Source organism: Heptranchias perlo, chromosome 22 (assembly GCF_035084215.1).
Source record: "Heptranchias perlo isolate sHepPer1 chromosome 22, sHepPer1.hap1, whole genome shotgun sequence".
NCBI classification, from domain to species: domain Eukaryota; kingdom Metazoa; phylum Chordata; class Chondrichthyes; order Hexanchiformes; family Hexanchidae; genus Heptranchias; species Heptranchias perlo.
Window position 1 is genome coordinate 16457920 of NC_090346.1, and position 20459 is coordinate 16478378.

The 20459-nt window shown below is 54.9% G+C and overlaps 1 protein-coding gene across 1 annotated transcript in view; it reads left to right on the forward strand.

Moving 5' to 3' along the window:
• Positions 1-18228, forward strand: part of LOC137340527 (ADP-ribosylation factor-binding protein GGA1-like) — a 28219-nt gene extending 9991 nt beyond the window's left edge. The window contains 14 exon segments of the mRNA XM_068003039.1: positions 120-243; positions 1216-1316; positions 4830-4910; positions 6097-6234; positions 6531-6612; positions 7719-7829; positions 8482-8604; positions 10550-10641; positions 10799-10903; positions 10905-10930; positions 12575-12864; positions 13685-13851; positions 14152-14262; positions 17062-18228. Coding sequence (XP_067859140.1) covers positions 120-243; positions 1216-1316; positions 4830-4910; positions 6097-6234; positions 6531-6612; positions 7719-7829; positions 8482-8604; positions 10550-10641; positions 10799-10903; positions 10905-10930; positions 12575-12864; positions 13685-13851; positions 14152-14262; positions 17062-17172 — 1662 coding nt within the window. The 3' untranslated portion in view covers positions 17173-18228.
• Positions 18229-20459: the final 2231 nt, after the last annotated feature.

Here is a 20459-nt window from a genome sequence, read left to right on the forward strand (position 1 = left end):
AACCTTGAGGTTTCAGTTGAAGGCAGCAAGGAGGATGGCAGAGTTAGCAGAGTGCAGGCTGCCAGAGCAGCAGTTCACTACAGTCAGACCTTTTCTGATTTGCTTTCTCCTCCCTGCAGTACCTGGGCCTGTGGTCCTCAGAACAAGTGAAGACGAAGATGATAGAAATGTTGTACAGTTGGACACTGTGGCTACCAGACGAAATAAAAATCAGAGATGCCTACCAGATGCTGAAGAAGCAAGGTGTGTAACATGTCCATTCCACATCCCATATACACTCTCCGATCACAGACTCTACCCTCCCATTGAATCTCATTCCACACCCCGTGTACACTCTCCCCGATCACAGACTCTACCCTCCCACTGAATCTCATTCCACACCCCGTGTACACTCTCCCCGATCACAGACTCTACCCTCCCATTGAATCTCATTCCACACCCCGTGTACAATCTCCCCGATCACAGACTCTACCCACCCATTGAATCGCCAACGGGAAAGTCCTGTATAAATATTCCCTGATTCTGAAAAATAATCAAGCGAAGTTCCCAGATATTCCTGCGCTGGTCCTGATCTGCTGCCCTCTGTGGACAACATTCTTACCTGGAGTTCAATCATACACCGTGCCCTGTGGAGTCTTCGATCATCTCAATCGATACATCTCCCTGTGGGCTCCAATCCCATCCCCAACCAGATATTTATCTGGTGACGGAATTAATTTCTTCTGCCTGACACGTGTTTGCTGTCATGGGTTTATTTCCCTCTGGGAATTGTCCAGGACATGGAGCAGGGAGGTTGGGGCTGGTTTCCCCTTCTCGCTCCGCTGAGTTCCTGATCTCAGTTGTGTCGCTGTGGGGCGGAGAGGGGAGCTAAGCTCGGCAGAGCCCTCCCCATAGGGAGCGAGCGAGGGAGGGAGCCAGGGCTGGAGAGTCATTCCTAGGGAGCTGGTGTATATCTCGCAGTGACCAGAGGGAGGGTAGAGAAGGTCGGGGCAGGTCACTCACGCATCAAGGGACACATTGCTCCAGAGCTTCTGCAAGGCAAAGTGGGGAGGAGGGAGATAGCAGAGCTCCTTGTGATAAATAAAATCTTCTCCACACTGCATGCATTGTATGAGATGGTGGCGAGCTGGGAGTGCACAGTAATGAGATACTCTTCCTATCACCGTACTCCAAACATCTCGTTCGCCTTCTGTGTGCTTTATTTTCCTTCCTCAGGTGTCATAAAGCAGGATCCTAAATTACCGCTTAAGAAACCCTTCCCCCCACCTTCTCCGAGAGAGAAGAGCGTGCTTTTTGATGACGATGAGAAATCGAAGGTAAAAGAAAATGCATTCCATCCAGAGAGTGTGTGTGTGAGTGAGTACCCAGGGGTTACTGGCACCCTGGGCAGCTGTTTGGCCATTTCAACCTAGGCCTCATCTCCCCCAGCTCCTCTCCTCCAACTTCTCCTCTCTCCTGTCCCTCCTCAACACCACCCCTCGTCCCCGCCGCCCCCGACTCCCCCGCCCCTCGTCCCCGCCGCCCCCCCGCCCCTCGTCCCCGCCGCCCCCCCGCCCCTCGTCCCCGCCGCCCCCCCGCCCCTCGTCCCCGCCGCCCCCTCGTCCCCGACTCCGCCCCTCGTCCCCGACTCCCCCGCCCCTCGTCCCCGACTCCCCCGCCCCTCGTCCCCGACTCCGCCCCTCGTCCCCGCCGCCCCCGACGCCCCCGCCCCTCGTCCCCGCCCCCGCCGCCCCTCGTCCCCGCCGCCCCCGCCCCTCGTCCCCGCCGACCCGCCCCTCGTCCCCGCCGCCCTCGTCCCCGCCGCCCCCGCCCCTCGTCCCCGACTCCGCCCCTCGTCCCCGACTCCCCCGCCCCTCGTCCCCGACTCCCCCGCCCCTCGTCCCCGCCCCTCGTCCCCGACTCCCCCGCCCCTCGTCCCCGCCGCCCCCGCCCCTCGTCCCCGCCGCCCCCGCCCCTCGTCCCCGCCGCCCCCGCCCCTCGTCCCCGACTCCGCCCCTCGTCCCCGACTCCCCCGCCCCTCGTCCCCGACTCCCCCGCCCCTCGTCCCCGACTCCCCCGCCCCTCGTCCCCGACTCCCCCGCCCCTCGTCCCCGACTCCCCCGCCCCTCGTCCCCGACTCCCCCGCCCCTCGTCCCCGACTCCCCCGCCCCTCGTCCCCGACTCCCCCGCCCCTCGTCCCCGACTCCCCCGCCCCTCGTCCCCGACTCCCCCGCCCCTCGTCCCCGACTCCCCCGCCCCTCGTCCCCGCCGCCCCCGCCCCTCGTCCCCGCCGCCCCCCGCCCCTCGTCCCCGCCGCCCCCGCCCCTCGTCCCCGCCGCCCCCGCCCCTCGTCCCCGCCGCCCCCGCCCCTCGTCCCCCGCCGCCCCCGCCCCTCGTCCCCGCCGCCCCCGCCCCTCGTCCCCGCCGCCCCCGCCCCTCGTCCCCGCCGCCCCTCGTCCCCGCCGCCCCTCGTCCCCGCCGCCCCCGCCCCTCGTCCCCGCCGCCCCCGCCCCTCGTCCCCGCCGCCCCCGCCCCTCGTCCCCGCCGCCCCCGCCCCTCGTCCCCGCCGCCCCCGCCCCTCGTCCCCGCCGCCCCCGCCCCTCGTCCCCGCCGCCCCCGCCCCTCGTCCCCGCCGCCCCCGCCCCTCGTCCCCGCCGCCCCCGCCCCTCGTCCCCGCCGCCCCCGCCCCTCGTCCCCGCCGCCCCCGCCCCTCGTCCCCGCCGCCCCCGCCCCTCGTCCCCGCCGCCCCCGCCCCTCGTCCCCGCCGCCCCCGCCCCTCGTCCCCGCCGCCCCCGCCCCTCGTCCCCGCCGCCCCCGCCCCTCGTCCCCGCCGCCCCCGCCCCTCGTCCCCGCCGCCCCCGCCCCTCGTCCCCGCCGCCCCCGCCCCTCGTCCCCGCCGCCCCCGCCCCTCGTCCCCGCCGCCCCCGCCCCTCGTCCCCGCCGCCCCCCGCCCCTCGTCCCCGCCGCCCCCGCCCCTCGTCCCCGCCGCCCCCGCCCCTCGTCCCCGCCGCCCCCGCCCCTCGTCCCCGCCGCCCCCGCCCCTCGTCCCCGCCGCCCCCGCCCCTCGTCCCCGCCGCCCCCGCCCCTCGTCCCCGCCGCCCCCGCCCCTCGTCCCCGCCGCCCCCGCCCCTCGTCCCCGCCGCCCCCGCCCCTCGTCCCCGCCGCCCCCGCCCCTCGTCCCCGCCGCCCCCGCCCCTCGTCCCCGCCGCCCCCGCCCCTCGTCCCCGCCGCCCCCGCCCCTCGTCCCCGCCGCCCCCGCCCCTCGTCCCCGCCGCCCCCGCCCCGCCGCCCCCGCCCCTCGTCCCCGCCGCCCCCGCCCCTCGTCCCCGCCGCCCCCGCCCCTCGTCCCCGCCGCCCCCGCCCCTCGTCCCCGCCCCTCGTCCCCGACTCCCCCGCCCGTCCCTTTCTCCGTTGCCTTGACCTCGTCACCTCTCGTGACCTCTCTGCATCCCAGGTTTTGACCGCTGATGACCTTTCTCTGACCTTGTCTCCCTTTCCACTCAAGCGACCTTGTACCTAGCTCTGCTAACGTCACAGTCCCTAGGCAGACGTGTATGGGCCGTGTAAGTGACATTGTTACTGTCCACCCTCCACAGAGGCAAGGTCCCGCCTGGTGCATCTCCCTGCTACACCTGCAGCTATAACCACTAACGGGGCTGTGTCCCCCTTCTCTTCTCCTCCCTCAGTTTTTTGGGGTGGGAATGTCCCCATTTCTTCCTTGTTCCGAGATTTGCCCCGATGTTCCCCTTTTTGTGTGGACCCAGACTGCAGAGGGATTTCCTGGACTAGTTTCGATCGCCTATGGGGGTGGCAGAGGAATTTTCCAGATTCTTTTTCACTAATTGGCTTTGGGTTTTTAATCTGTTCTTTTTTTGCCTCGCTCAGGAGATCACATGGTTTCCCGATGGGGTGGGGAGTGTATACATTGTGAGGCACAAGGTATTGCAGACGTCCTGAGGTGGTGAAAGGCAGTATATAAATGCAAGTTCTTTATTTACTTATCTTTGCCACAAAGCCCTCCAGCACAGCGATGGCGGGGCAGTGAGGGGGTCTCTGTGACACAGAAGTGAAGGCTGGGGATATTAAAGGAAAATAGGAACAGGAGGCGGCCATTCAGCCCCTCGAGCCTGTTACATAGCAACAGAAGGAGGCCATTCAGCCCCTCGAGCCTGTTACATAGCAACAGAAGGAGGCCATTCAGCCCCTCGAGCCTGTTACATAGCAACAGAAGGAGGCCATTCAGCCCCTCGAGCCTGTTACATAGGAACAAGAGTAGGCCATTCAGCCCCTCAAGCCTGTATCGGCATTCAATTAGATCATGGCTGATCTGTATCTCAACTCCATTTACCTGCCTTTGCTCCCTGTCCCTTATTACCTTTTCCTAACAAAAATCTATCAATCTCAGTTTTGAAATTTTCAATTGACCCCCAGCCTCAACAGTTTTTTGGGGGAGAGAGTTCCAGATTTCCACCACCCTTTATGTGAAGAAGTGCTTCCTGACATCACCCCTGAACGGCCTAGCTCTGAAGGTCACACCCCCTTGGTCTGGGGCTTGAAATTACATTTTCTTTTAAAGTGCAGGGAATTCTCCAACAAAAGAATTATATTTTACTGCGAACATGGAAAGTAAATAAAATGTTATAAACGGAGGGTTAGAGAGAGTTCCCAATTCTATCCCCTCGGATGACAAATGAGCTCAAGAAAGCAGAAAATCCGTTAACGTTAACGGATTTTCTGCTTTCTTTGAGCTCATTTGTCATCCGAGGGGATAGAATTTTTAACAATTTTTTTTTAAAAAGAGGGAAAAATCCTAACTGGCGAAACCTTTCTGTAAAATCCTGTCTCCTCAGCTCCTGGCGAGACTTCTGAAAAGCAACCACCCAGAGGACCTGCAGGCAGCCAACAGGCTGATCAAGAACGTCATCAAAGAGGTGAGTTTGCTCACAGCTGCCGACAGACTTTCCAGCTGTTTCCAGGTGTTGTAAAAAGCCATGCTTCCTGCAGGGTCCCAGCCTGGACCCGCGCTGTCGGGTGAACTCGGGATTGCGCTGCGAAGGCTACAATTGCCGACAGTCTTTGTGTTACGGCAGGGGAATTCAGCCGGGGATCCCAGTACTCGCTGGAAAGTGTGTGTGAGAATCTGTGAAGCCTCTGCACTTTGTATATTGACGAGTGGACAGAAAGGTTTTGATTGGTTTGTGCTATAACCCTGGTCTCTCCTGTGGGGACAGATCCACTCGATAGGGAGTAAAAAAATAATAAAATAAAATAAAACCAGACTGACATGCACAAGCATCGAATTGAGTGCAGTTCCAACGCCCAGACTTTCCCATCTCCCACACAGTAAAGGCAGTGAGCACAATCCCACAGGGGCCCAATCCCAGACGCACTCAGTAATATGGCACAGTCCAATCCCACCACAGGGATCGGGAGGTGGAGGAAGGGTTCGCTCCTCACTCCTCCAGCACCACCGTACACGAGGCATCCTCCTCATCCACAGTCATAGAGTTATACAGCACGGATAGAGGCCCTTCGGCCCATCGTGTCCGCGCCGGCCATCAACCCCTGTCTACTCTAATCCCATATTCCAGCATTTGGTCCGTAGCCTTGTATGCTATGGCATTTCAAGTGCTCATCCAAATGCTTCTTGAATGTTGTGAGGGTTCCTGCCTCCACAACCCTTTCAGGCAGTGAGTTCCAGACTCCAACCACCCTCTGGGTGAAAAAGTTCTTTCTCAAATCCCCTCTAAACCTCCCGCCTTTTACCTTGAATCTATGCCCCCTTGTTATAGAACCCTCAACGAAGGGAAAAAGCTCCTGAGTATCCATCCTATCTGTGCCCCTCATAATTTTGTACACCTCAATCATTCCCCCCTCAGCCTCCTCTGCTCCAAGGAAAACAAACCTCAGTGTGGCAATCGCACCGTCACTGAACTCAAGCGATGTCCCTCCGTGTGAAGGTGGCCACGGTTGAATAGCCAACCAACACTCCCTGTCTAGTCTCGCACATGATCCCCGTGCCCTTGGGGTGAGGCTAATGGCGTTTTTTTTTGGGGAGCGAATGTAATTGCAGATTTCTTGTTACCCGGTAAATACTGGAACTAATGTTGTTCACAGGATCAAGAGAAGACGGAGAAAATCAGCAAAAGGATTCACGCCATCGAGGAAGTGAACAACAACACAAAGCTGCTAAACGAGATGCTGAGGATGTACCAGAGAGAGCGCATGCCAGAGAACGAGAGAGAAATAATGAAGGTGATCATTTTGTCTAAACCACCCAAACCCCTCGATTAGATTCCAGCCTGTAAAATACTCCCGGTATCTGTTCTGTTTATTTTAATAGTCTGACCCTATTATTCTCTCGGTGAGCGCGGGCTGAGTCTCTCGGTGAGCGCGGGCCGAGTCTCTCGGTGAGCGCGGGCCGAGTCTCTCGGTGAGCGCGGGCCGAGTCTCTCGGTGAGCGCGGGCCGAGTCTCTCGGTGAGCGCGGGGCCGAGTCTCTCGGTGAGCGCGGGCCGAGTCTCACCGTGTAACCCTGCTTTTTGTGTACAGGGATTGTATCAGCGCTGTGAGAAGCTGCGTCCGACACTGTTCCGACTCGCGAGTGACACCGTGGATAACGATGAAGCTTTGGGTATGAACATTGTTTCCTGGTTGTGCCTCGTTTACTGAGACACTGCCATGGGGGCGGAGCTATGGTGGGTGATGGGCTTTGATCTGTTTCCAGCTGGGTATGAGTTTAGGGAACCAAATGTAATATTTCCAAGTTTGCTGATGACACAAAACTAGGTGGGAATGTGAGTTGTGAGGAGGATGCAAAGAGGCTTCAAGGGGATATAGACAGGCTAAGTGAGTGGGCAAGAACATGGCAGATGGAATATAATGTGGAAAAATGTGAAGTTATCCACTTTGGTAGGAAAAACAGAAATGCAGAGTATTTTTTAAATGGTGAGAGATTGGGAAATGTTGATGTTCAAAGGGAACCTGGGTGTCCTTGTACATGAGCTACTGAAAGCTAACATGCAGGTGCAGCAAGCAATTAGGAAGGCAAATGGTATGTTGGCCTTTATTACAAGAGGATTTGAGTACAGAAGTAAAGATGTCTTACTGAAATTATATAAGGCCTTGGTGAGACCGCACCTGGAGTATTGTGTACAATTTTGGTCTCCTTACCTAAGAAAGGATATACTTGCCATAGAGGGAGTGCAGCGAATGTTCACCAGACTGATTCCTGGGATGGCGGGATTGTCGTATGAGGAGAGATTGAGTAGACTAGTCCTGTATTCTCTCGAGTTTAGAAGCATGAGAGGTGATCTCATTGAAACATACAAAATTCTTACAGGGCTCAACATGGTAGATGCAGGGAGGATGTTTGCCCAGGCTGGGGAGTCTAGAACCAGGGGTCACAGTCTCTGAATAAGGGATAGGTCATTTAGGACTGAGATGAGGAGAAATTTCTTCACTCGGGGTGGTGAATCTTTGGAATTCTCTACCCTAGAGGGCTGTGGAGGTTCAGTCATTGAGTATATTCCAAACAGAGATCGATAGATTTCTAGATATTAAAGGCATCAAGGGATATGGGGATAGTGCAGCAAAATGGCATTGAGATAGAAGATCAGCCATGATCTTGTTGAATGGCGGAGCAGGCTCGAGGGGCCGGATGGCCTACTCCTGCTCCTATTTCTTGTGTTTTTATGTAGACGCCTCAGTGATGCTGATTAATTTCCCAACTTTTTACAGTGGAGATTCTACAAGCCAATGATTTGCTAACACTCGTGGTCAACTTATACAAGAAGGTAGTGGAGGGACGTGAGGAGAACGGAGAGGCCCGCAAGAACTCGGCCTCTGAAGGTACTCCTGGGCAGCTGGCCGCCACTCACTGCATTCAGCACACTTCAAAAACAATGTTTGCCAAAGTTTATTTCATGTACGGTCAGAGCCAGATTAAGAGTTCCTGGAATAAAAACGGAAAATGCTGGAAACGCTCAGCTCGTCGAGCTGCATTTGTGGAGAGAGAAACAGAGTTAATATTTCAGGTCGATGACCTTTCGTCAGAACTGGAAGATAGTTAGTGATGAACAGCTTGTAAGCAAATTCAGAGCTGGGGAAATGGGGGCAGGGAAAGAGCAAAAGGGTAGGTCTGTGATGGGGGGAGGGCAGGAGTGATTAAATGACAAATAGGATGATGGTGCAAGGCAAGGAGGTGATAATGGGACAAACGTGGAAACAAAAGATGAGTCTAGAGGCGGTGTAAATGATTACATAATGTCCAGGAGAAAATGGGAGGGGTGGTTAAGGTCTAAAGTTGTTGAACTCGGTGTTGAGTCCGGGAGGCTGTAAAGTGACCAATAGAAAGACGAGGTGCTGCTCCTCGAGCTTGTGTTGGAACAGTGATGGGGGTCGGGGGTCAGGGGTCGGGGGCCCAGGTCAGAGTGGTCCGTATTTGAATTAAATCGCGATTTTTAGAATCAAGGATCTAAAATCAGCCTTTTGATTTTTGAAGCCGATCTGGTGCTGGCGGATTTAACCGATGTGGAGTCGGATTTTGTAACTCCTGGTACCTTCGGGGCTCAGGACTCCGGGAAGGAGGTGCTGCCCTGGCTGGATGAGGAGCTGATGTCGTTGGGTAGGTAACATTCAGCTCGGTCTGTCCGCCCCTTTAACTGATGGAATGGCGCCCGGTCACGTGACTCCGCGGCCCTCAGCTCCCCGCGTCTGCGCTAGGCACGGTTTCACCCCATCTGCCAAGTCCCATTGCTCGTCTCGATTGGTCGAGCGATCAACTGACGGCAGGAAGCCGATCTGATCGAAATTTATGCTTGCGAAACGACCTGGCTGCATGCTTTGATAACTTGCATTTGCTTACCTCACGTTATCCTGTGGGTGACCCCCCCCCCCCCGCCGCTCTTTGACCCCCCCCCCCCCCCCGCCGCTCTTTGACCCCCCCCCCGCCGCTCTTTGACCCCCCCCCCGCCGCTCTTTGACCCCCCCCCGCCGCTCTTTGACCCCCCCCCGCCGCTCTTTGACCCCCCCCCCGCCGCTCTTTGACCCCCCCCCCGCCGCTCTTTGACCCCCCCCCCGCCGCTCTTTGACCCCCCCCCCTGCCGCTCTTTGACCCCCCCCCCCCCCCGCCGCTCTTTGACCCCCCCCCCCCCCCGCCGCTCTTTGACCCCCCCCCCCCCCCGCCGCTCTTTGACCCCCCCCCCCCCCCCCCGCCGCTCTTTGACCCCCCCCCCCCTGCCGCTCGGTGACCCCCCCCCCCCCCCTCGCTGGTTGGCTCGGAGTTATCATTTCCACCTCAGGAGGACAAAGCAAACTTCTCCTGACCCCACAACCCCGAATGTATCCACACCAGAGAACAGAGAAGGAAACCAATAGCTTGGCTCAGTGGGTATCTCTCTCGCCTCTGAGTCAGAAGGTCGTGGGTTCGAGTCCCACACCAGAGACTTGATCCCATAATCCAGGCTGACACTCCCGGTGCAGTGTTGAGAGAGTGCTGCACTGTCGGAGGTGCCTTCTTTTGGATGAGAGATTAAACTGAGGCCCTGTCTGCCTGTCGGGGTGGACGTTTCGCTGTAAGTGGGAGGACGATAGGGTTGGTGTTGAGGATGGGATTTAATGGGCTGAAGAATCTTCTTCACCCAGTCCGTGCGATCGTTGACTCCCTTCCCACTTTCCCTCCTTTGATCACTCTGGGAATAATCCCTCCGATTGATCTAAAACGGGGATCAAAAGTGGACAAGATCCAGAAGGTCCCTTTGTTCCTCCCCCGCCCCCCTGCCCATTCAGGAAGTCAGGGATCTGCAGAGATCCAGCTGAACACTGTGTCCAGGGATCATGAATCGTTTATCAAATAACAGATTAGCTCCCAGAGATCCTCTTCAGTGAGGGGGGAGGAGGGGGGTGGGTGTGTGTGTGGGGAGGTGGGTGCGGTGGGGGGAGGGGTGGGTGTGTGGGGCGTGGGGGAGGGTGGGTGCTGGGGAAGGGGGGGTGGGTGTGTGGGGCAAGGAGGGGTGGGTGTGTGGGGGCGTGGGGGAGGGTTGGTGCTGGGGAAGGGGGGGTGGGTGTGTGGGGGAAGGGAGGTGGGTGTGTGGGGGAAGGAGGGGTGGGTGTGTGGGGCGTGGGGGGAGGAGGGGTGGGTGTGTGGGGCGTGGGGGAGGGGGTGGGTGTGTGGGGGAAGGGGGGTGGGTGTGCGGGGGAAGGAGGGGTGGGTGTGTGGGGCGTGGGGGGAGGAGGGGTGGGTGTGTGGGGCGTGGGGGAGGGTGGGTGCTGGGGAAGGGGAGGTGGGTGTGTGGGGCGTGGGGGAGGGTGGGTGCGGGGGAAGGAGGGGTGGGTGTGTGGGGCGTGGGGGAGGGTGGGTGCGGGGGAAGGAGGGGTGGGTGTGTGGGGCGTGGGGGAGGGTGGGTGCTGGGGAAGGGGAGGTGGGTGTGTTGGGCAAGGAGGGGTGGGTGTGTGGGAAGGGGGGTGGGTGCTGGGGAAGGGGGGTGGGTGTGCGGGGAAAGGAGGGGTGGGTGTGTGGGGCGGTCTGTCTGGGTTCTGTGTGGTGACTCACTGGCACATTGCTCTTCCAGACCTGAATGATCCGCCACTGATGCAGCAAACACTGGGAGCTGCGCCACTGATGCAGCAAACACTGGGAGCTGGGAATTGGAACACGTTCCAGGTAAGTAAAGTCAGGAACTGGGTGACCCTTCCTCTGGAGCAGGACCTGCTCCCCCTGCTGTTAGACCCTCACCCCTGCCACTGGTGACCCCCTCTGCTCTTTGACCCCTCCCTCCATTGCTTGTTCCGCTCTAATGTTCCAACCTCTGATGTTGCAGGAAGCTACTCCGACTGTTACCGTACCGAACTCCGCCTCAGCCAATGGGAGCAGAGGCCTGGATGACCTGGACCTGTTGGGGAGAACGCTGATCGAACAATCGCTCGAGCCCCAGAGCTCAGGCAGTCCGCTGGTGAGAAGCAGCAACTCCTGCTGCCTGCGTGTGTGTGTCTCTCTCGCTCTCGCTCTCAGCTCTCAGCTCTCTATCTTTACATCTTCTTACTGTGTTCTGATGTTTTATTTCCCTCTTTTTAAAGCTCCCAAGTAGCTTATTAATAGACCCCACCTGGTGTGGTACTGACCCCTCAGTGCCCTGGGTCGATGGTGGAGGAGAATCAGCCAGGGCCTCTGCTCCTTATCACTGTGTATTGCCAATACGCTTACATTGAATGTACAGCACAGAAACAGGCCATTCGGCCCAACTGGTCCATGCTGACGTTTATGCTCCACACGAGCCTCTCTCCCTCCCTACTTCCTCTCACCATATCAGGATATCCTTCTATTCCTTTCTCCCTCATGTGTTTATCTAGTTTCCCCTTAAATCCATCTATGCTATTTGCTTCAACTATTCCCCGTGGTATCGAGTTCCACATTCTAACCACTCTCTGGGTAAAGATGTTTCTCCTGAATTCCTCAAGTTAAGTCGGGACTTGCTGCTTAATGTGAGTTCTCCCAATGGGCTCTGTGAACCCACTCCCCGAAACCTCCAATTACCAAAGTGGGGGATGTGCTGAGCGAGGTGTTAAACCTCAATTGTGAATTTACTGGGTCGCAGGACTGGGTGAGTGCTGCCCCCCACAGGCCGGCTCTTGTTACTGCGCCTTGTCTAGACGTTGTACCAGGCGGACAGAGATGTGATGGGCTGGGGCGTCTCGTGCCTGGTTGTCGGGAGTAGCGGGCTGTTCACTGTCACGGTTTGCGTAAAGAAAGACTTGCATTTCTATAGCACTTTTCACAACCTCTGGACGTCCCAAAGCGCTTTACAGCCAGTGAAGTACTTTTGAAGTGTAGTCACTGAGGTAATGTGGGAAACACGGCAGCCAATATTACGCAGAGCAAGATCCCACTAACAGCAATGTGATAATGACCAGATAATCTGTATTAACGATGTTGGTTGAGGGATAAATATTGGCCCCAGGACACCAGGGAGAACTCCCCTGCTCTTCTTCCAGTAGTGCCGTGGGAGGGCAGATGGGGGGGGCCTCGGTTTAACGTCTCATCCGAACGGCCCCTCCGACGGTGCAGCGCTCCCTCGGTACCGCCCCTCCGACGGTGCAGCCCTCCCTCGGTACCGCCCCTCCGACGGTGCAGCGCTCCCTCGGTACCGCCCCTCCGACGGTGCAGCGCTCCCTCGGTACCGCCCCTCCGACGGTGCAGCGCTCCCTCGGTACCGCCCCTCCGACGGTGCAGCCCTCCCTCGGTACCGCCCCTCCGACGGTGCAGCCCTCCCTCGGTACCGCCCCTCCGACGGTGCAGCCCTCCCTCGGTACCGCCCCTCCGACGGTGCAGCCCTCCCTCGGTACCGCCCCTCCGACGGTGCAGCCCTCCCTCGGTACCGCCCCTCCGACGGTGCAGCGCTCCCTCGGTACCGCCCCTCCGACGGTGCAGCGCTCCCTCGGTACCGCCCCTCCGACGGTGCAGCCCTCCCTCGGTACTCTGTGGATCTCCGGGCCCTACCTTAATTGGAGATCGTTTCAGGGAGTGAGGCATCAAACCAGTTAAGGATTTTTAACCTTTTTCTTTTTAAAATAAAAATATCCACTCCCTATTTGCCCAGGGATTCGCCGCAAGTGAGACCCACACTGAGGGACCTTCAGAATCGGGCTCTGACCCACCAGCTCGCTGCTGCCTCGAATCTCGGCACTCCCGCAGCCCAGGGTCAGCTGACAGGGCCAGCTCTTCTCCCTCGATCGGTGGGACTCAGCGAGGATACCATCTCCCCACCGCACCATCCCGCACCTGTATCGCCCGCTCGCTGTACCGCCTCGCCCACCACTCAGCAGCGAGCTGGCATAGACGCCATCTCCCTGAAGAACCTCTATGTGCCTTTGGAGAGCATCAAACCAAGTAGGTGCAGCAGGAGCCATCTGACCTCTGAAGGTCAAAGGGTGACAGTTTCCATCCATCATTTGAGAGAGATTTCCAGCCCTCTCGAGTGTTGGAGATTGAGGGGGTGATCTGATTGAGTTTGAAATGATTACGGGATTCGATGGGGGTGAGATGTTGGTGAATTCAGGGCTGGTGTCACGGAGAGAGAGGGATCAGGTGCTGAAATGGGCTCGGGTAGGGAAGTGGGAGCTAGACACTGCAATGGGAGGAATCAGCCAGATGGACCGAATGGTCTCCCTCGTCTCTGCTTTGCCTTGTGACCATATCTGGCACATCAACAACAACAACTTGCCTTTATATAGCGCCTTTAACGAAGTAAAACGTCCCAAGGTGCTTTGTCGGAGCGATTAGCAGACAAAAAGTGGACCCATAAGGAGATATTATGACAGGTGACTAAAAGTTTAGTCAAAGAGGCAGGTTTTAAGGAGTGTTTTAAAGGAGGAGAGAGAGGCAGAGAGATTTAGGGTGGAAATTCCAGAGCTTAGGGCCCAGGCAGCTGAAGGCACGGCTGCTAATGGTGGGGCGATGAAAATCAGGGATGGACAAGAGGCCAGAATTGGATGTTCTGCAACTTATGTTGTGGAGCGTCCACTCGGGAGTTTGCCCAGAGGCCCCTCACTGGCCCCAGGGTTACAGCTGGAAGTTTTAGCCAGTTTTACCCCCCCTCCCGCCCCTTACTGCTACTCTGGGTGGGATCAGCTAACAGCACAGAGCAGTGCTGGATCCTGCTTCTCTCTTACCAGCTGGCATCATTCTCTTCCATCTTCAACTCTGGCAGGTAGTGTCCCGCCAGTCACAGCTTTCGACAGGCACGGCTTCCGGGTCCTGTTCCACTTCGCAAAAGCCCCTCCCGGGAGACCGGACCTATTGGTCATCGTGATCTCTCTGCTCAGCTCATCGCCAACACCAATAAAGAACATCCTCTTTCAAGCTGCAGTGCCAAAGGTAAGACTGTTCATTACATGCGCCTGGAACTGTGACTGTGTGTAATGTGTGTGTGTCTGACTCTGTGTGTGTTAAGGTGTTAAAAACCATGCTTCACTCATGTAAATCACAACCAAGCTTAACTTCCTACAACTGTTACAGATTTGAGCTTCCCCTGTGCCTTGCGCTCGAGGGAGGGGCTGTCCATTGATACTGTTGAGTGTGACTGTCCCCTCCCGATTGTGCAGAGACAGGCGTTGTGTTGGAAGGGGTCAGCGGAATCTGTGAACTCACCAGCTCTGGGTATTTGTTTGGTTGCAGGTGATGAGGGTGAAGCTTCAGTCAGCCTCGGGCACAGAGCTGTCCGCGTTCAATCCCCTCCTCCCACCTCCCGTCATCTCACAGGTCATGCTCCTCGCTAACCCCCAGAAGGTAAGGGATTGGACGCTTGTGTCCCCGACATTCTGCTTTCAATAAGTAAAGAACATTGCTCCTGACTCGCGTTGCCAACTATGATTGGATGTAATCTGGGTGGTCCTCCCATTGGTCACCCAACCTCCCACTCACCATATTCCCCACCAATTGGAAAGCAAACGGACTCCTCCTTCCCTGATTGGATGATTCTTGACTATCAGTCTTCAGCCCTTTGTCCCCCCCCGATATGTTTTTAAAGTCCCGACGACTTTCTCCCTGAATTTGCTGGCAACAGTGTCCTGGAGGTTAATTTTCAATTGCTGGAGACTCCAGGACAATCCCCGACCCCACTCCCACCTTGAACCTCAGTTGCCAAATTGGAGCCTTTTCTGCTCTGCTGAAGAAATGGCTTAAAATTCTCTCTCTTTCTTTGCTCCCAATTCCTTCTCTCCAGAATTGGAGTCTTTTCAGACATTTTTTTAAAAAAAGAAACATATTGTGCTTCATGGAGGCGGAGGATGATTGTGCTGGTGGAACGGAGCAGGTTCCAGGGCTGGTGGCCGAGGTCAGTGTAAAGTGAGGGGACCAACTTACTGGCAGGGTTGCCAACTCTGCTTGAACGTAGTCCTGGAGTTTTCATCACATGACCTCCAATCACCCCGCCATTGGTTACCTGACACATCTATCCTTGTGGAGCCTCGCTCCCGCCCACCATTGGTCGCCCAGCACACCCATCCTCACGGAGCCCCACCCCCATCCCTGCCATTGGTCACCTGACATGCCTATCCTCGTGGAGCCCCGCCCTTCCTCACCAATTGGTCATTGAACAGACTCTCCGTTATCTGATTGGATTATTCTTGACTGTCAGTCAAACAGCTAGTTTTTTCTCCGACTCCGATATTTTTATAATGTGGAGATGCCGGTGATGGACTGGGGTGGACAAATGTAAGGAGTTGCACAACACCAGGTTATAGTCCAACAGCTTCATTTGAAATCACAAGCTTTCGGAGCTTTGCTCCTTCGTCAGGTGAGTGAAGGGTTCCATAAAGGCACCGCATATATAGTCAGAGAACAATGCCTGGTGATTACAGATAATCTTTCTAACTGCCCGTTATCACACCTCGGCAGAGAGATAATCACAGCAATCAAAGGAGTGGATGGTGTTCAGACAGGTTAGTCAGGGACACATTTCATCCAAGAATACTGAATACACAAGGGGTCAGATAACAAAGACACAGAGAGAGAGAGAATGACCAGTTGTATTAAAAACAGATAACTTTTTTTCGCTGGTGGGGTTACATGTAGCGTGACATGAACCCAAGATCCGGTTGAGGCCGTCTTCATGGGTGCGGAACTTGGCTCTCAATTTCTGCTCGACGATTTTGCATTGTCGTGTGTCTCGAAGGCCGCCTTGGAGAACGCTTACCCGAAGATTGGAGGCTGAATGTCCTTGACTGCTGAAGTGTTCCCCGACTGGGAGGGAACCCTCCTGTCTGGCGATTGTTGTGCGGTGTCCGTTCATCTGTCGATCGACAGTTCCAACGTGCCACAGCGAAAAATCGCATAGACCTCCTCAGAAGACTAACACGGGACGCAACCAACAGAGTACCCTTCGTCGTCCAGTACTTCCCCGGAGCGGAGAAACTACACCATGTTCTCCGCAGCCTTCAACATGTCATCGATGACGACGAACACCTCGCTAAGGCCATCCCCACGCCTCCACTACTCGCCTTCAAACAGCCACCCAACCTCAAACAGACCATCGTTCGCAGCAAATTACCCAGCTTTCAGGAGAACAGCGTCCACGACACCACACAACCCTGCCACGGCAACCTCTGCGAGACATGCCAGATCATCGACACAGATACCACCATCACACGAGAGGACACCAGGTACATGGTTCATACTCCTGTGACTCGGCCAACGTTGTCTACCTCATACGTTGCAGGAAAGGATGCCCCGGAGCATGGTACATTGGCGAGACCATGCAGACACTGCGACAATGGATGAACGGACACCGCGCAACAATCGCCAGACAGGAGGGTTCCCTCCCAGTCGGGGAACACTTCAGCAGTCAAGGACATTTAGCCTCCGATCTTCAGGTAAGCGTTTTCCAAGGCGGCCTTCGAGACACACGACAACGCAAAATCGTCGAGCAGAAATTGATAGCCAAGTTCCGCACCCATGAGCACGGCCTCAACTGGGATCTTGGGTTCATGTCACGCTACATGTAACCCCACCAGCGACAAAAAGTTATCTGTTTTTAATACAACTGGACATTCTCTCTCTCTCTGTCTTTCTGGTCTCTCTCTCTCTCTGTCTTTGTGATTTGACCCCTTGTGTATTCAGTATTCTTGGATGTAATGTTTTCCTGACTAACCTGTCTGAACACCATCCACTCCTTTGATTGCTGTGATTATCTCTCTGCCGAGGTGTGATAAAGGGCAGTTAGAAAGATTACCTGTAATCACCAGGCATTGTTCTCTGACCATATATGCGGTGCCTTTATGGAACCCTTCACTCACCTGACGAAGGAGTAAAGCTCCGAAAGCTTGTGATTTCAAATAAAGCTGTTGGACTATAACCTGGTGTTGTGCAACTCCTGATATTTTTATAATAAACGAAAACTTTCAAAGAAAATGAAATAAGGAAACTTTTATTAAAGCCCCATTGAATTTTCTCCTGGGAGTTGCTGGCGGCAGTGACCTGGGAGATTAATCTCTAATTCCTGGAGAATTGTGGTGAGTTGGCCACTCTATTGTGTGGTCTGTGGTTATTTATTAACATGTGAGCAGCCTGTATTGTGTTGCTTTGTAGGAGAAAGCTCGCTTGCGTTACAAGCTGCTCTACACCATGGGTGAACAGCCCTTTGCAGAGACTGGGGAGGTCACCGAGTTCCCAGCCGCAGAGACCTGGGGCAGTCTGTGAAGAGCGAGCGGGGACCAGCGTGAGGGAGAGTCACAGAAGGACACGGCCCTGGGGATCGAACCCCCAAACAGGAGGATCATCACGTTTTCTCTTTACAAAAATGCCACAGAATTCCCATGAATTATATTGGATTCCAAGCCAGGAAGTGGTTGACAATTGTTGGGCTGGTTTAACTGTCGCAAGGAAATGTCTGGGCAGATCGGGACATGCTGTGGGCCGGGTTCAAAGGTTGGAACCCCAACTTTGCCAAGTTGCTTCTCGTTCACTTCCCCTTTCTACAGAATTGGTGCCCAGAGCAGATAAAGAGCCCTGGTTATTAATGCCCTTGTTATACTGCACACCCAGCATCAACAGAGAGGGGGTGCTCCCTCACCCCCACCTCCTCCCCAGTTCACCGGCTCAGACACTGTGGGTTTATTTAATCCACTGACCAGTTCACCAGCTCGGACATTGTGGGTTTATTTAATCCACTGACCAGTTCACCAGCTCGGACACTGTGGGTTTATTTAATCCACTGACCAGTTCACCAGCTCGGACATTATGAGTTTAATTTTCTCTGTGCTCACATTACTCGATGTGCAGCAGAAAGTCCTCCCTTGGTGATCCAATGGGAATGGTGACCTGTTTTCGAAGCTTTACCCTCAATCCCTTGACTGTACAACGAAAAAATGAACTTGCTGCCAGAAAGCAAAGTTTTAGGAGATCTCGCACCACAGAAAATACTCTCTTCAAACTCTACACAATCCCCTCCGAACTAAAAACCAATTTTTTAAAATAGGGAAAACAAGTTCTTGGAAATAGTCAAAGAAATAAATGTTTAAGGAAAGAAACTAGACTCGCAAATATAATCAAAGTATATTTATATTTTTGTAATTTTGGAAAATGCGATAATGTAACCCTCAAACTTTGGACCTGCGTAGATTTACCAGACATTTTAAATGACCGTACAATCCAGATTGTACAAGATCACATTTATGCGTAAAAATGCACTCCAACTGATATTTAAACAGTCTGAGCCTGGAAATTACTCAATAAAATACAACAATGTCATCCTAATATTTAATGTATTTCTATCTAATATGTGTCAGCTTGGCTCAGTGCGTCTCATGCCTGCCTCTCAGTCAGAGTCCCACTCCTGAGACTTGAGTCCATAATCCAGGTCAACACTCCCAGACCAGTACTGAGGGGGGGGCAGTACTGAGGGAGAGCTGCACTGGCGGAGGGTCAGTACTGAGGGAGAGCTGCACTGGCGGAGGGTCAGTACTGAGGGAGTGCTGCACTGACGGAGGGTCAGTACTGAGGGAGCACTGCACTGTCGGAGGGTCAGTACTGAGGGAGTGCTGCACTGGCGGAGGTGCCGTCTTTCGGATGAGATGTTAAACCGAGGCCTTGTCTGACTGTTCTGGTGGGTGTAAAAGATCCCATGGCACTATTTGAAAGGAAAGCAGGGAGTTCTGGTGCCCTGGTCAGTGTATGTCGCTCAATCAACACTGATTGTGGGATCTTGCTGTGTGCAAAATGGCCAACATTTTACTGCACTTTATAGTAATTTCATAGGATGTGAAGCACTTTGGGACGTACCTGAGAGATATCATCAGGCACTGTGTAAATAAATTCCTTTGTCCACTCCTAGCAGACATGTTTTGAGTTGTTGAGATATTTCTAGGCTGTGTGATTTGTGCACTGAAATGTAGAGAATTTCGCGAGTGGTGGGAATTGTAGGGTATTCCGCGGGGGAGGGGGATTGTAGGGTATTCTCCGAGGGGGGGGTGGGGGGAGGGGGATTGTAGGATATTCTCCGAGGGGAGGGAGGGGGAATGTAGGATATTCCGCGAGGAGTGGGAGGGGGATTGTAGGGTATTCCGCGAGGAGGGGATTGTTTGGAAACTGTAGGTGCTGTAACCGAGTGCTACGATCCTTACTGAGTCATGCACATTAATGAATTGGTGGGGGGGGGGGGGAAATCACTATTATGATTAATCTTTCTGCTAATATCTTGCACATTACTCTAATGTTAATATACTGACAGTTTCAGTTTTTTAAAAATTAAAAACCCTTTTGTTCTTTCCCTAAACATTGGCTTTTTCCATTGTATGGTGCAACCAGTTCTCTGTCTGTCTCTGAGGATGGGGTGTAACAGAGTGTTAGAACTGACAGCCTTAGAGGAAAAACTCCCCAACCCTCTGAGATCTCTGCGCTCCTCCAACTCTGGCCTCTGGTCCATTCCCCACTCCATCGCTCCACCATTGGCGGCTGTGCCTTCAGCTGCCTAGGCTCTAAGCTCTGCAATTCCCTCCCTAAACCTCTCCGTCTCTCTCTCCTCCTTTAAGACGCTCCTTAAAATCTACCTCTTTGACCAAGCTTTTGGTCACCTATCCTAATATCTCCTTCTTTGGCTTGGTGTCAAATTTTGTTTGATAATCGCTCCTGTGAAGCGCCTTGGGACGTTTTAGGCGTTGTATAAATGCAAGTTGTTCTAATGGGGGGGGGTGAGTATGTGTTGCTGGTCCTTGTGTTGCGGGTACTTGTGCAGAACGCTGTACCAGAGCCACAGATAACGCATACGTATCAATGTTTACGTTTTAAATTATGTGAACAGTTCGTGTTCTGATTTACTTTGTAGTAAAAGGTGTGCTGGTCTTGAAGTTTTTTTTAGTGTTTATCTGTTGTGAGAGCAGTAAAATAAATCCTTTAAACTTCTCAGCTTTTTTTGTAGTTTCGATTTCCCCTTCTCCCCTTCCTGCACAGTCTCCAGAACCTGCGGATCACATGTATCCAGACTCCCAGCAGTGTGTCTCCACACTGGCCACTGGGAGATGCTTTGTTTGCTAGGTTGGGCAATGACTGTTTGACATCCCAAGACTCCCTAATGTGGGACTAAACCACACAGACCAGAAGGTCCCAGGTTTGATCACGGGCACCAGGAGGAGGCGCTGCCACTGACTGACTTTGCTTTCTCTGGATCTGGAGAAGGGGAAAGAAGCCAGAGCTCCTGCTTCTTGATCACTATTCTAGGGTGACATTGTCCAATGGGATGTCTCTCACTGTAGTGAAGGTCTGGCCGTTGCCCAGGATGGGAATCAGTCTTTGGAGAGTTGCCTGTCACCACTCTCTGCTGCAGTATGTTGAAGCTGTTTTTTGAGATCTTGCTGTGCAAAAATTGGCAGCCGCATTTCTCCACACTGATGCCTACACTTCAAAAGTACTTCATAGCACGTGAAGCGCTTTGGGGAGTCCTGAGGAAATGGAAGGCACTGTATAAATGCAAGTTTGTCCTTCTTTTCTGT